This window comes from Ptychodera flava, chromosome 16, assembly GCF_041260155.1.
Source record: "Ptychodera flava strain L36383 chromosome 16, AS_Pfla_20210202, whole genome shotgun sequence".
NCBI lineage: Eukaryota > Metazoa > Hemichordata > Enteropneusta > Ptychoderidae > Ptychodera > Ptychodera flava.
In genome coordinates this window covers 5,428,751-5,444,749 of record NC_091943.1, presented here as the reverse complement: position 1 = coordinate 5,444,749, position 15,999 = coordinate 5,428,751, and the positions used below count along the sequence as shown (strand labels likewise).

General features: G+C 38.5%; 2 protein-coding genes across 2 annotated transcripts; both read left to right on the top strand.

Annotated features, from left to right (window-relative positions):
• Positions 1–380: 380 nt before the first annotated feature.
• Positions 381–5,089, top strand: LOC139152616 (uncharacterized). The gene is made up of 5 exons (XM_070725857.1): positions 381–626; positions 1,589–1,678; positions 2,113–2,182; positions 2,824–2,962; positions 3,579–5,089. The coding sequence occupies exons 1-5, from the start codon at positions 540–542 to the stop codon at positions 3,772–3,774; spliced, it is 582 nt and encodes a 193-aa protein (XP_070581958.1). The 5' UTR covers positions 381–539; the 3' UTR covers positions 3,775–5,089.
• A 949-nt stretch (positions 5,090–6,038) lies between these two features.
• Positions 6,039–14,280, top strand: LOC139152615 (high affinity copper uptake protein 1-like). Its single transcript, XM_070725856.1, has 5 exons — positions 6,039–6,561; positions 11,199–11,408; positions 12,212–12,284; positions 12,792–12,930; positions 13,343–14,280. The coding sequence occupies exons 1-5, from the start codon at positions 6,481–6,483 to the stop codon at positions 13,551–13,553; spliced, it is 714 nt and encodes a 237-aa protein (XP_070581957.1). The 5' UTR covers positions 6,039–6,480; the 3' UTR covers positions 13,554–14,280.
• Positions 14,281–15,999: the final 1,719 nt, after the last annotated feature.

Genomic DNA, 15,999 nt, shown 5'->3' with positions numbered 1-15,999 from the left:
GAAATTCGCAATGGCTCCGTTATCGTGTGTTAACTCTATCGGTAAAAGCATTTCGATTTTCAGAAAACAATACAGAGAAAACTTCATATACTTAATGCGCTGCAATATGAATCCCTCTAGGCAGCGAAGCAGAAACCTCGCGTCCGGAAACCTTTGCCAGGGGAGGGCATTTCTACCGTAGTGATAATTGCACTAACGCCAAAGTGTGATGTAGTGCGTGACTATCAAAATACAAACTAAAAATGATCAAAATACAAGTTAATGATAGACTAGGGTCTTTGATTTAATGTGCTGCATGTCACGATGGACGTTGTCCCTTAGTAACAATGACAGGGCTTAATACTCGACAGGGCAACATCAGGTAACATTGTGATGTTGACGCTATTTGACCGAGTTGATTTACTGACCTCAACATGTAAGTAGGAGGGCCAATCAGATAATGGGTGCAGACTGGGTTATAGTTGTCTAGCCGGCTCTTGTTCGCGCATATTGTTCTAAGGTGATCCGAACGTTCTAGTTGTCGCCACTCTACTGACAAGATGGGCTTTCGTTACAGTCACAGTCTTTTTATAATATGGTCCACAGTTATTTGCACTGCATTCACTGCATTGACCGGCGCCCAATCGGTAAGTATGAATTGTTGCTGCGCGGCAAGAAACGTTTATTCTTACACGGACTTTGTCCATTCTGAGTGAACTGTACGTACAGACAAGTCAACTACCGTGGAAAATGCTAGTTCTATACTTAACAGGAGGATGATGTTTGCATTATGTGTTTTTAAAAATTACAAGACAATGTAGTCGCGAATGCAAGGTTGGTGTGTACGGATCCTACGTTTACAGGCTCTTCTGGACAGCTTCCAATACTGGGTGGCACCATGCAGTGGAGAGATTTATTGAAATATACAAACTGCACATCATCAGATCAAACCAGTTTGAGGGTAGCACATACAATGCAGTATACCTAAGTATTCTTATGATAGCAATTCCAACTTTGGATCCGGAAGAGGTTCCTCCCGATCATGAACTAAACCCTGTCACACACATTGACTTGTCGCTGGTGGTAATTCGTGAACTGCAAAGAAGAATGATCAATCATGATTACAACATGATATGATAATAAACATAGCAACACAATCTCTATAAATTCTTTGAATTCCATCTATCTCACCTTATATCTTTTTCTGTACATTGCCTTCCGTTGTGTGTTGTTGCATTCGTGGACTAACTAAAAAATTATTAACATGTTTGGAAGGATTTGGACCTCGACGTGTAGACTGGTAAGGTGATAGATAGATAGATAGATAGATAGATAGATAGATAGATAGATAGATAGATAGATAGATAGATAGATAGATAGATAGATAGATAGATAAATAGATTGAGAGATAGATTGGGAGATAGATTGGGAGATAGATATACTGATAGATAACTCATAGTAAAGAGACTAACATCATTGACTTCTTCAACGCAAATTGACGAATCCCGTCAATCCCTGAAACGCAGCTTCGGTTACCTCCCTCTCAATCTACTGTGTGATTTGGAATAAATATATCTTATCGTAAACTCTAAGATATATGTCTTTGCAGATTGAACCACCAATGTCAGGAGATGATCACTGCCATGATCCGACCGATCCGGGACACGTCCACCCAACGGAAGATACTGCAGGCCACTCCGTAAGTTATAAAACTCCACCGGTGACAATCAGCTTATGAAACCCTTCGTTGTCGGTGATGAAGAATACGCAAAGTGAAGCCACCATTGTGGTCCCTTTTTTACTCTTGGCGTGAAAACAAGTACTCATTACATGTAAACATGGGCGGTTATAGTCAACATTATATCAAATTTTCTTCTCTTGCAGTGAAAACTTGGTTTAATTACATCACAGTTCTACTTTTCTCTCTCTCAGCCCAATTAATTACCCCTTGTATAATTCCTTGTTTACCGTTGCAGACTTGTATTTCTGCAATGTACAAACTGTACAAAAATCCTCTCTCTCTCTCTCTCTCTCTCTCTCTCTCTCTCTCTCTCTCTCTCTCTCTCCTGGTAATGTGGACATTGCTTAATATATGAAATTAATGTAATTAATCAATACTTTATTATTTTTCAGATGCACATGTATTTCCACTTTAACGAGGTCTGCATCCTCTTCCAAAACTGGCATCCGAGCAGTACTGGCGGTGAGATAAAGCTTTTGTTTCTTCACTATTTTAATCTAATTCAAAGAAATGTGCCTCTTGGAAACTCACCGTGAAATATTTCATAGGTTACTTCCACTAGCCACAAATTCCTGTATCGGTAGAGTAGTTATTCTTGTTTTTATTTATTTATTATTTATTTATTTATTTATTTATTTATTTATTTATTTATTTATTTATTTATTTATTTATTTATAATGACATGCAACAGGCGGAGCCCATTGACTAGATGCCGTGGATAAAAAATGTACAGAGCAAAGCAAAATACAGGACAAGACAGATGCTAAAAAACTAAGAAAAAGCACGCAGCATATCAACACACAAACCGACAAAATCGTTTGTTATCGTATTTGCCTTTGGCTTATTTACCGTCATGAAATAACCGAGAAAAGTTTGTTGTTAATTACACCATTGTGTCTACTTGTATTTGGCAGGATCCAGAAGTTACACCAGAAACTCGTAAGATACAAACTGTACAGATGAGGTGCCATTATTCTGTCTTATAGATTCTGAACGCCTGGTTTCAATGTATTTCCACAAGAAACGCAAAAGTGATTAAAAGTGAGATAAAACAAGCTATGAAACATTTTGTTAAATTGATGCTTAATATTTTTCTTACTCAGCATGGATCGTATCTTGTTTGATCGTCTGTATCTGTGCCTTACTGTACGAAGGATTGAAGGAAAGTCGCCAAATCTTGATGCGTCGAAAAGCGACACCAGACAAATCAACAAGTGACGTCAACGGGGGCGATAGTGAAATGTAAGAGCTAAGTACTTATAAAGAAAAGGGGCGATAGATAATGCCACTGTTTAAATAATTGGGATTGACGGTCATTTTGCAGATATTGTTTGAAGGAAGTGCCGTTTCCCTTCTTACTGACATCGTCATGTTTACGGTTTGAAATACTCGTAGAGCTAATATTCTTGTTATGAACTCAGTATGCGCCTCCGACAACGTTTGGAAGCTGTTTGTAAATTAGCATATTTAAAGGAAAACGTGTCATCTGAAGCAGATATCTAGCGTTGATTAAGTCAACTTAGTTTCTGATGTTGTCGATAGCTTATATTTCTAGTAACTCGAGTTGATTAGAGACAGTATGGGATTGTCCTCCAGCCCAAACATTAATTTATGTTCGGCAATATTGATTTTCTTTACAGCCCTCCTCAATCTGCCTATATCATGACAGGTCTTGAAATCGTCGGCACACAAACACATACCCTCTCACATAATATATATATACCTCATCAAACCTATGAAAAATGAAAAAGATATTATTGTGAAGCGATATGAAATAAAAAGAACTTTATCATAGTATTTATACTGAGTCCCAAAGACATTGGGATCATTTCAAGCTATATTTTCGTCCTTCCTGTAGGAGTTGGACCCAGAGGATGTTCAACTCGAGTCACGTGATTCAACAACTCGAGTCACGTGATTCAAACCTGCCTCCACTTTGTCCAACTGACCCTAAGCTACTCTCTGATGCTGGTGGCGATGACGTTCAACGTGTGGCTGTTTCTATCAGTCGTCTTGGGACTCGCTATAGGCTATTACTTGTTTTCCTGGCCTAAAGCAACAACGAGCTCATGCCACGAAAAGAATGGCCAGGAGCAAAATGAAATGGGAACCATTAAGCCAAATCCCGCATATCGTGAAAATGAATAGTTCGTTGTCAGTTCCACGTTCTATTCAACAATGTTCAATAACTATGCTAAGTCAAATTTACATAGGGCATCCTGCCTACGATTTCCGAACATCGAACGAATTTACATGATTGGCAAATCCACAGTTGGCTAGGCATACTATGTGCAGAGAAAACGTCTTAATTGCCAACACTTGCATTTGAATGTTGAAGATGATCAACGTGACAAGATCACATATCTGGTGTCATTCGGTGAGAATTTGTCTCTGTTTAAGCTTATCTCGCCACAAGTAAAGCACGGATTATTCTCCTTGTGACATTTTTTGACAAGTCCGCGATTACTCTAAACGCGCTAAAATGAAGATTCGGCGACTGAATTGAACTCTTTACTTTAGAGAAATAGAAGAAGAAAAGTTACTCTGAATACTCGATTTCTCATGACATGTCACCATCGGCGGTAACGTCTGAGGCTAGCCATCGATATCTAGTTTCATTTGTTGGATGCGCCTACATTCCATGATATTTTTTTTGTCTTTTCTTCTTTTGTCGTCAATCTTACAATGGATAGAGTGATATCCCGATCGAAATTGTCTTAATCATATAAAGATAGTATAATGGACCTCGACCTTGTACATGAATAATTATTCACTCGATTTACAATATGGTAAACTTTTTTTTGTAAATAATATATTGAAATGTATGATCAATACACTGTGACTAAAATAGTGATTAATTATTTTTGTAAACTTTTATGCGGTCACGTTTGATCAGCTAGTAATGTTTATAAAATTGAGAAAGACATTTTATTATATTGATTGAATGTTTTGTAAACTTTAAGTTTTTGTGTTCATAATCTGTATTTAAAAACGGTTATCAAAACTGTCATCAATGCAGAAAGAAATAAACGGTGATTTAAGTCGAAAAATATCGGTTTACCAGCGAAAGTAATAAAAATGATGTAAGAACTCGATTATAGAGAGGTGATAACATTTTGCGATACATTTTAGAAGTGTAAAAGCTGTTGTTGGCCACTTGCTATGCATAATACGAACGCCCTCAATTGACCTGTAGCGTCTTGTAACTCAACACTGGTTTGAGCATGGAAGGGATATTTCACTGGGCGTTCTTTGTAAACAACTGCTGTAGTTTCTGAACACTGTTTTTTTTTCTCTTATTACTGTAAAGTAAAAACCTATCAAACTTATTCAAATAAAATATTACATATGGTCAGTGCAATCTGCAAATATCATTTGTCTTATGGTATTTCTGTATAAGGATATAAAATCACGAATACAGTAACTTTTGATAATTTTTCAATAGTTTTCGTTCTAGAAACCAGTACATACAATTCCTTATTTTTTTCTCCCTTAAGTGTGTTGAAATAGGAAGTATTAGACTTGCAAGCACAAAATATTTTGCACAATGTTCAATATGCACTGTTGATAGTCCTTAACAAAATATTGGACACAAACACACGTACGGACCGTAAGAGGAATAAAAATAATTTGGACGTGACATTAAAAGTGCATTTCACAAAGAGGACAACAACACAGAAAAATACATCAAAAAGTACAGCTCATGAGGCTTCACAAGACCAGAACTTCATGAAGAAACAATGATTATTGCTATGCGACATGTAGTCACGGACAAAATAGCCAACGAAAAATCCGGACATTGCTTTTCAGGATAATGTTTCAGGAAAAATATTCCTTGCACTAAATTTGTCACGGTGCGGTAAACAAGCAACAAAATCCATGTTTTAACAGACTTTGACAGTTATGTTTGTTGCCCCGTCAGATGTCCATGCAAATCCCACAGACAACTACAAAGGTCTTGCTGACACTCAAAATAAAGAAGTACAGCTATAACTAGTGTTTTTATGTGTGTTAGTTTTTATGTATTATCTATTTGACCCCATTGCAATAGAATAGCCCAGCAACCTCTAAAGGCATTATTTGTCCCCGTGGCCCTCAAATGGGTCCCAGAGAGCACGCTGTCTGTACGAACAGTGGAAAATGAGGGGAATCCATAAAAAGCGCAGAGTAATAAGCGTTGGCCTTCTTCAATGATTGAGCGTAGAAAATAGTCCACTAGGTGTTCTCAATACTGGTAGTTTATTGTCATGATTGCGTAAGTTTTGCGCGACGATGTTGTGAAATGTTGCCTTATTTCGCTTTCGGTTCAATTATTGCGAAATATATTTTATTCCTTCTATTTCGTCTATGCAACTCATTGTTGTGTGGTTGAAATTAGGATAGATAGGATATCTCAATCCGGCAGCTGTTTAAGTTGGCCTGGTAAAGGTGACAAAATGTCTATGTCCTATGGACGATGACGTCATCTGACAACACGAGTCACATGCAAACCATCTGACCGTTGTTCCTCTATATCGAAGTGCAATCTCATTCGATCGTGTTATTTCAACATTTGGATAATGATTGACCTGGGTGTCCTCAATATGACGAGGACACCAGCGTAAAGTTGACAGAGTGAACTTTAGCTCCGGTCTGTCAAGATTTACACCTTAAGGGTAAATCATTGTTTTCAAGCCAGTACTGGATTAAGATCTCTCAAGAACAACACACACGTCGGCGCTCCCTTTTTACGTACTGGCTGCTCATACAGAACGGCAAAGATGTTGTTCAAATACTCAAATGCTGCACTCATAATCGTGCTCATTGGAGCCTGTACGACGGAGCTGAGCCTCGCGCAAACGGTAAGTGCGAACAAGACCTCAGACCAACACTGAGAAACGGGGCCCACTCAGCAGTCAGCTACAGTACAGCTATGGACGTAATTTTTTATATGTCCATGGTACAGCAAACTGACGGTTTTGAAACAATTCAGAAAAAATTCCCATTGTACACAGCTACAGTTGAATACCATGCATGTGATTGTCAAGGTTACTGTCCTTAGCAGAAGTAAACTAAAGGACCGATGTGTTATGGTTTGTCGGTATAATATGGAAATATTGCATCTTGATTTTTGAAGTATTCTGAGTGATGCACCCTATTAGGTTATTCATACAATGCAAATCGTGATCCAAGGGATCGTGATCCGTACCCGTTACCTTGACCTCACCCATTCATGCACGTTTTCCCTTCTGATTTCCGTGCGTGCGACATACAGATAAAGTTACGGCAATGCCCTCTGACCCTCGGACTGAGTCATTTAAATAACACAACAATCATTACAATGTCAGCCTGCAAAAAGACACTTAAGTTGGAGTTGCATGAAACTAACACAGTTTTTCTTCAAAGGAATATTTCTCATCTAAGGTGGCGAGGAAACCCCCTCATACCATATATTTCTAAAAGACAGAGAATCTAACGTTTAGTATAGTAGAAACAGTTTATTCGAAGGACGAAGGGAGTATATATTTGGGGTAGAAAACCTCAATTTTGGTATTAATGATAAAAATTGACTTTAGTAAAAAACTTGATTCAATTTTCTGAAATTTAATATTTCACTAGAAACAAGAGTATATGTAGACAAAAATGACTATTTGATTTTGCATCATATATCGTCACAATGGCAGGGGTTGAAAGACTGACACTCAAAAAGTGTTTAAAATCACGATAAGCAAAATTAAAGTGCCAAACAAAATAGTCAGTTTTTTATATAGTATTTAAATAACATAATGTGAAAATGTCATAAAATTTGACCCAGTCAGAGTGGAGTGAAATTGTTTTGAAATCTTGAAATTGAGAGAAAAGAATTCCAGGAAATCGGGTGATCGCATAAATTTACACTTCTTTCTCACCTAACTCACGACTGCTTGACAAGCTAAAAGGTGAACTCAAATCGCTTAAAATTGAACGAACCTTAGCAAAAAGGGGATTTTGAGCAAAATATACTGTGTTACGTGCAACTCCACCTTTAAGGTGAAGTACTACGAATCACGTCAAAATTAAGTTGTGGTGTAATTTTCTTGAAACTTTGCACAAATATTCTTGGAAGTTGTGCTAGTGCAAAAATGAAATAAAAAATGGGGGTCACCACGCTTGTTTCCATGGAAACGGACGTTAAAATGGCGTCGTTAGAAATAAATAAAAATGATATAATTCACTTAAACTAAAGAAAGCAATTATAAAACGCTTAGCAAATGAGTTAATTTTCATAAATACCAAGACTTAAGATCCATATCTATCGAATGTATAGTTTTCATAATGTTTGTGAAGAAATTTTGACATGAGTATCGACTACAAAATGACGATATCGAAATTATATCACTACATAATTTTCGAACTTTCTTCCTGTCGCTTTGAATGGTGTCATTTTGACCAAACTTGGCGAATAAACTCCTGACATAATACCATTTAGTTTACACTTTTAATAAAAGGGTGTCACCACGCTACTTTTTACAATATCTCCAGGTGAATGGGTAATTTGCGCAATATAAATGGGAGAGAAATGTTAATTTTTCGCTCACATTGAATAAAAACCAGCTTCCTAGGGGCTCAAAATATGACAAGGTTATAGGTCACATGTATTTCTAAGACACTGGGTCAAAAAATTAGGTAAAAGCGCAATTTCAACAATGACAGGTGATGTTAAATACATGCGCTACAAAATAACCCATTTGCGGCAGGCTGGATTAAATCTGCGCAGAAACGTTCTAAAGCGTGTGCGCGTCCGAATTCGTCGCCCTTTACCTTAAGGATGTACGATCGGAAAAAGTAAAAGTAATGTCAATTTTTTCAAATGGGGATTTTTGAATACCTACATATGTGAATAGTCCAAAACTGGGAAAAAAACATGGGGTCACCGCGCTTGTTTTTTTACAAAATGACATTAAAAATTCACTGTTTTTTACAAAATCACTAAAAATCAATAAAACAGGTCATCATTTTCATATTTATATCATGATTGCATTTTTCACGTTTACACTGTATAGGAATAAAGAAATTATACACTGAGCTACTTTGAAGATTTCACTTATATTAAAATTGAGTAAAAAGTCATCATATTTATTTTTTAACCAAAATTGCAACAAATATGCCCCAAATTTTAGGAATGGGAGAGGGTAATTTATTAATTATTGATAGTTTCTACTAATGTCAATTTTCTCAAACTTTGCCAAATAATAGCTCTTTTTGTGAATTTTTCAAAACCACATTTTGTTTAGTAGGTCACCGAGCTCGATTTTTCACAATTTTGCAAAATCTAACTAGGATTTACAGGTTCTGGCGATAAACCATGCTCTCCCGAGTTCGTCGCGCGAGGGCGCTCTTCAAATGCTGCTGACCTGCATGCAGTGGCTACCTGCAGTGGCCTTGTCATGGTCATGATTCAAGCCTACCTGTAAACTTTAATGAGAGGGAAATGACAGAACAAAGCAAAGACTGTTAGGTTCTTCTACTTTTCAGAGTCTATATATTAATACAGCATACAAAAAATCACGTAATATTTATTGCCGTGACGTTTATCGGTGGGGATTAGGTTGACTTCGCTGCAGGCTAAGTAGGCTAAGTTGTCACACACTACGTGGAGCCAGGAGCCGAGGCCGTGAACTTGGCGTTTCTCCAATACACGATGACAATCGTAAAGGCAAGCCCACAACTGACACAAGTGTAAAGATTTTCTGCTAGTCCACTCAAATCTACAATGCGACGGCCATTCTTCCATTCTCCGGTAGGTCTACTAGCGACACTACCCACAGGGGCTCACAAATGGATATATAAGTCAATATTACAGCGGTTTTTCTTTCTTTTTCAATGTTACAAATAAACTAGCTGAGCCTGAAGAGCACAACACTTGTGTAGCTGTCTTTTGTGTAGCTTGTATTGGCATGTATAGTGCGCCCTCAATAGGGAGTGTGATCATATGTAAATGCGACCTTTAGTTCCGTGACCTCTAGCCATTCCTACTTCCTGTCCTCGCTAGGCTTAAACACAGCGACGTCAGTAAACACAGCGACGTCTGTACGCATGGCCGGCCATATGGAGAGGGAAGTAGGCATGGCTAGAGGTCACGGAACCAAAGGTCGCATTTACATATGATCACACTCCCTATTGAGGGCGCACTATACATGCCAATACAAGCTACACAAAAGACAGCTACACAAGTGTTGTGCTCTTCAGGCTCAGCTAGTTTATTTGTAACATTGAAAAAGAAAGAAAAACGCTGTAATATTGACTTATATATCCATTTGTGAGCCCCTGTGCACTACCATTGGAATTATAACCACGACGTGTTCTTGTATAGCGAATCAGACGTCACACTTCTGACTTACGCTGTACAGGCTACGGTCATGTTGCATTTTTTTATCTCTTTGCTGAATTCTCGTACCTTCCAGCGTGTTTTGAGGGCACGCTGAACATTTTCTCGACGCGATTTTCCTTTACCTGCAGACAACATTTTGTACAACGCAAAAACGTTCGGAACGTCACTATGCGCGCGTGGTTACTATGGATACATTTCTGCGCGGAAATCGGCGCAGTACGCTTATATTTTTCCGATCGTACATCCTTAAGGTAACCTACGCGTTTGTTAGCGCTGTCTAGTCTTCCAATGTAACTCCATTTGTACCAGCACTTACTACTTATTAGTCTAGCCACCAACCTACTTATACCTGCCTACCCATGCGTACTTATCGGTACACTGACAAACCTCCACAAACCTCAAGAGACTGTTTGTGCTGCCATAAGGAGAGCTTCCTCTCCGCCAATCGAGAGTTCTCTTACAAACAGGGTTGTCATGTTTAAAAAATCACGATTTGACGGAGGGAATCCTGTAAACACTTCTATTTTGCATCAAAAATTAAGTAGTATGAAGAATGATTTAAATCCATTGAGTAAAATAATTTTTGATTCAGCTGTGATTACACCTCTTGCTGTACATGAATAAAAGTTCTGCCAGGGATACAAGTATATTAATCCCAATATATGACCATAGAGGGCGTCATTTACCACAAATTAGTGTTGAGGAGATACAATGTAGATTTACAAGCCTCAGATTTACTTGTGATCATCGCTAGCATTACAATCATCTTATTTTTATGGCATGTGAAATAAACTCCTCACAATGGCATTATATAAAATATCCGACTGACGAAAAAAACATAAGTCTAAACGGTTCACAGAATGGTTCAACTACAGTGGTCCAATCAACTAACTTTACGAGTGTAGCTGCGCTGCCTTACCTCGATACCAATCATGAAATCTTAGGAGAGAAGAGAAAATAATTTTGTAGTCGGTTAAAAAATCCAGAAATTCCATAATCTCACTCCAAAGCCGTTAGAAAAAAGAAAATTAACAACAGAAAATAACATCGTTTTTTCGAAATGTCAATGACAGGAAACAAATTTTTCCTTGGCGTTATATTATACGAATAATTATGTTTTCTTTACAGAGCGAAGAACCAACAGCAAGCTCTGAACACATGAATACAACCGAGCCTGGTCACGTGCATTCAACGGGAGTTTCCACGGAACATCATCATCCAAGTACAGAGCACCATCATCACCCAACAGAACATCACCACCCGACAGAACATCACCACCCGACAGAACATCACCATCCGACGGAACACGTGCACGACCCTGGTCACTCTGATCATGGCGTAAGTTCTGTCCTTGAGCGTGATTTGTCGAGATAAGTTGATGTGAATGAGTGTAGTAAATCTGTTGAATGGTCGCACAGGTTGAGAATATGGAGTCTTATTTCAAACGTGGAAGAATAATATAATGCTAACACAATTATCTTGTAGGACCAATGGTAACGTTTGTGGGCTAGTTTTGAACACCAAGTATGAAGTTAGGGATCGACGGTTGCACTTTAAGAGAACAATTTTTACAGATTAACACACTTACTACCTTGCCAAGAAACATGAAAGAAGACTCGTCACTCTACTGATTTCCCCTTAAATATCACACAACATTAACTTTCTTTAATCTGCAACTTAAAACGTCACATCAAGACAGTGTCATATTTCTGCGTCCTCTTTAAGACCGACTGCCAGCGTTTCTTCACATTCAGAACAAAGGCTCTTTCACTTTGTAGTTTTTCTATCCCTATGAAGAGATACAATACTTTAAAAACCTTTCTTTCACGATGGTTTGATCCAAGCAAGTATTGCTTTAAATAATGAATATTCGCCGGGCCTGTGTAAAAAAAATGAGGTAAAAGATAAAAAACTGTACTAATGTAGATGAAAATATGCAATATACATAACCTTTAACTATTCTTGTATACGCATGCCGGCCGTTAGACTGGCAGATCCGTCGCTCGAGGGCGCTCTCTACGCTCCCCCCCCCCCCTCGCGTATGCGAACTGATTTTTTGGCAAGACACCAGAAACATTTCTAACCGTACAAATGAAGATTTCATTTGACACACATTTTTTTATAACTTTTATCTTCATCAGATGAAAATGTACTTTCATTTTGATTACATGGTCTATATACTCTTCTACGAGTGGCACCCAATGTCCTCTGGAGGTAAGTAAACAGCTATGAAATTTTATTGTCGATGGCCATGGCACTTCTCCCATCTTCAAGTACTGCAGCAGCTAAGGTGAACGTTCCACGAAAATTTCTTTTAAGTCTCCGTTTTGCGCTAAGGGAAACAGCTTCGCAGTGATACATCGCACTTTGCTGTTCTGATGAAAGTACGATTGTAAGAGTCGCATTGCACTTCTAAAAATATAAATGTATTTGATGTGTGGTCATAGATTGCGCATCGTAGGAAATGAAACATTATTGCTTTTAGTGGTCAGGATTTATAAGGCCATAAGACAGTTGGTTGGCAACCAATTTATCATTGCCTATGTCATTTTAAAACATCAAAACATTGCATCCTTCTGTAACTAGTAAGGCTGGCAATATTTAAGAAGGACTATAAACGACACAGCGTGAAAACATCCAACGACCGTCGAACATCTTCGACACCATGTACAACGCCAATCATTGTAGCTACTACTGATAACCATTCTACCGTGCTTACAGCACTGGTTGGCTCGTGTTTTGTGGTCGGTATCTGTGCTATACTGTACGAGGGACTGAAGCAACTCCGCCACATCTTAATGCGTCGTCGCAGAACACCAGGGCAGGATTATGGCGTTGACGGAGGTGGACAACAAGATGTGTAAGTATGAGAGAGAGAGAGAGAGAGAGAGAGAGAGAGAGAGAGAGAGAGAGAGAGAGAGAGAGAGAGAGAGAAGGAGAGAGAGAGAGAGAGAGAGAGAGAGAGAGAGAGAGAGAGAGACAGACAGACAGACAGACAGACAGACAGACAGACAGACAGGCAGTCCGAAAGACAGACAGAGAGAATCTAGAAGTCACACTTGTTCTAGCTATAAATTGAAATTTATGCGATCTTGTTAGTTAGTGTACGATTATAATTTCCATGTTACAGAATTAACATTCATTCACACCAGTGTTATTTTACATTCGTCGATCTGTGATCTTGCACAAAAATTACATGATTTATTCAAAGCATTTCAACGTTTCGAAGAATCTGTGTCCTGGATGTGACTTTCTTTACATTTTATTCTCAGGAGTTGGACCCAAGGAATGTTTAACTGGAATCATTTGATTCAAACCTGTCTGCATTTTCTCCAAGCTATCATCAGCTATTGTTTGATGTTGGTTGTGATGACGTATAACGTGTGGCTATTTTTATCCATCGTGCTGGGACTTGCCATTGGCTATTTTCTTTTCGCATGGCCGAGATCTGTCATCTCCGATGAAAATGAACACTGCCATTAATTCAACACAGCAGAAGACAATCGGATCATTTTCGTATATTTTGTACAAAATCAAATGTGACAAGAAAAAATTTGTGAGAATGATAAAAGTTCTGGGAGGTTTTGCCTCAATTCCACCACTTAGCCATCAACATATAAAAGAAGAGAGATAGTTTACGGACATTTTTTACAAAATCAAATGGAAATATGTATGCGATATGTATATATTCTGAAAAGGATAGATTCGGTAAATGACAATTCAGACTCAATTGCAAGAGTTTTTCTGGAAGGCGGGGTGGGGGGGGGGGGTAAAGATTTATTCACGATGAAAATTTTGTGAAGATAGAAGTCTACAATCAACATGGACAATCAAATCTACATAACTGTAAATAAGTAAAGCAAATGATAAACTGAATGTTCTGAAAGCAGACACTATAAGCAAGAAAAGAATATCAAAAGTGCATTTTGACAACAAGAATGAGTTCGAGACGCATCCGATTGCACGAGCTTAGGTGATTGACTGTGTTATTGGAGAGCGCCCTCAGACATCACGATAATAATTGTTTTTGTCTCGGATATTTGGCCGGCTGCAACTGACTTTAATTGTGAAATATATGTAATCACGTGTAAGCAGATATTACGGTACAAAGCACCCTTTGTTGAAAAGGTAGTACTATTGACAATGGAAACTTTTAAGTAAAACATTTTACGTATTTCTTCAATAAACGTTACCCGTTTGTAATCTTAAACTTTTGGAGCTTAGTTAGAGCTGAGAGGGCAATCTCCACACAGAGATTGAAGCGCAGTGGGGCAGCAGCGCGGCGTGGATAATTCGAACCAAGCTAGAGGGTCCCCGAGTCGTTGACCGCGCGCCCAAACCAAAGCCGTCGCCTGTGGCAGAGATTAGCGTGGCAACTGCTGAGTCTCCCTAGCTAGGTTATAATTTTCCACGCCGCTACAATCTCTGGGCCGACTCGCAGCGATTTCGAAGCTGTTATCCAATTGGTTGGCAGAATCGTACCGTTATAATGAAATAATACAAATAAACTCCCTAAGTTGCTGTGAATAGTGACAATCGACCAATCAGATATAACCTTGCAAACACGCTGCCAGTCAGCCGCAATCTCTGTCCGGAGATTGCTGAGAGGGGTGACAATGATTAGAGTGGATGTTGAAAGTTTTATACAGAAAAAAATAAAGTTATTTTGTTTTGCTTACCACCACCACCACCACCACTACGAACATACGCAGCGGAAGTGACTTGACATTGGCCATAGCTTTCAAACTGATTGACGTGAAAATAGTGTCGTAGTATTGCAAAAAAAAATTCCGTCAAGTTGATTGTGGGTTATCTCTCCACACAGTCACAGATCCTGTTGTGTCTTGCTCTGGGCTTGAGTGATGGGTGTCTATCAACAACGTGTACTCTACACAGTCCAGAGTAACTTGAAACCTATCCGGGTGATTACACTTCCGCTTTGACCTGAAATCTGTAGACAACTCGAACATTAACCTTATATACGGATTCGACGGTGTTAATTCCTTTTAAAAGACTGTATGACACCCTTTATTGAATTCAATACGTTCCCTGTTGTCCACGTTGATCATCGCTTCTTGTTGATGGAGGGGTTTTCATTACCAATGAGGACATTTATGCTTTCAGGTAGTATGCGCCTCGAAAGTGAAAGACTTAAACTTTTGCTCGAACTTTCCTAAATGAAACTTTGGAACTAGCGAATAACATTACTCAACATTTTACAATATTTGAAATTCAATATGGCCGCCATCCCTGTGTTATTCTGTGAGATAAAGATACAATTTTGGATTTTCCAAAAAACTAACACTGTGAATTTTTTTTCTTTGTTCAAAAGCTTTTAAATGAGCCCCAACAAGTGGTAGATCAGAAAAGAATTAGTTTGCGAGTCCCAATATCTGTCCTCGAGGCGCGTTCTACTTTAACTGATCTGAACTGAACCGAGCTGAGTAAAATATGCACGTACCCTTTACAGTGATCAGATGCAGAGACACGCACAGTGATCGGGTGACGTTTTTATCGCGGATGCCTTGTTCTTACTGTATTGTAAATACAGTTTGATGTTCCAGTTTGTATCGCTATTCACGTGTTGAAATAATAATTGCTGTGGTTTACCTTTCTCACGTTTGTGATCCTTCAAACTAAATGTATGTCACCCTGAAAAGAAAATGAAGCTAGCTCCATGGAAAGACCTTTTGTGATATGATTTTGCAATTTAAATTGTAAAGAAAAGTGTGTTACCAACATGCGAAACAGGGAAAGAATATCACCCATCTGGGCTTTAAACGTCACAGGAAGCAATCATTGAGGAAACTGACAAGTGACCAGTAGCTTATGCAGGCATCATGACCATGTGAAAACGATAAGCATATCTAGAGAAGCAGCAATGCCTGCATTTAATAATGAACACATATGTCATCGGCTGCCGTTTTAC

Bases quoted from the DNA above. Each gene is read 5' to 3' on its own strand.
- LOC139152615 (XM_070725856.1), top strand. From the start codon at position 6,481: ATGTTGTTCAAATACTCAAATGCTGCACTCATAATCGTGCTCATTGGA. The intron at 6,562-11,198 runs GTAAGTGCGAAC...TTTTCTTTACAG, and splicing joins AGCTGAGCCTCGCGCAAACG to AGCGAAGAACCAACAGCAAG. The intron at 12,285-12,791 runs GTAAGTAAACAG...CCGTGCTTACAG, and splicing joins GCACCCAATGTCCTCTGGAG to CACTGGTTGGCTCGTGTTTT.
- LOC139152616 (XM_070725857.1), top strand. From the start codon at position 540: ATGGGCTTTCGTTACAGTCACAGTCTTTTTATAATATGGTCCACAGTT. The intron at 627-1,588 runs GTAAGTATGAAT...ATGTCTTTGCAG, and splicing joins CATTGACCGGCGCCCAATCG to ATTGAACCACCAATGTCAGG. The intron at 2,963-3,578 runs GTAAGAGCTAAG...TCCTTCCTGTAG, and splicing joins AACGGGGGCGATAGTGAAAT to GAGTTGGACCCAGAGGATGT.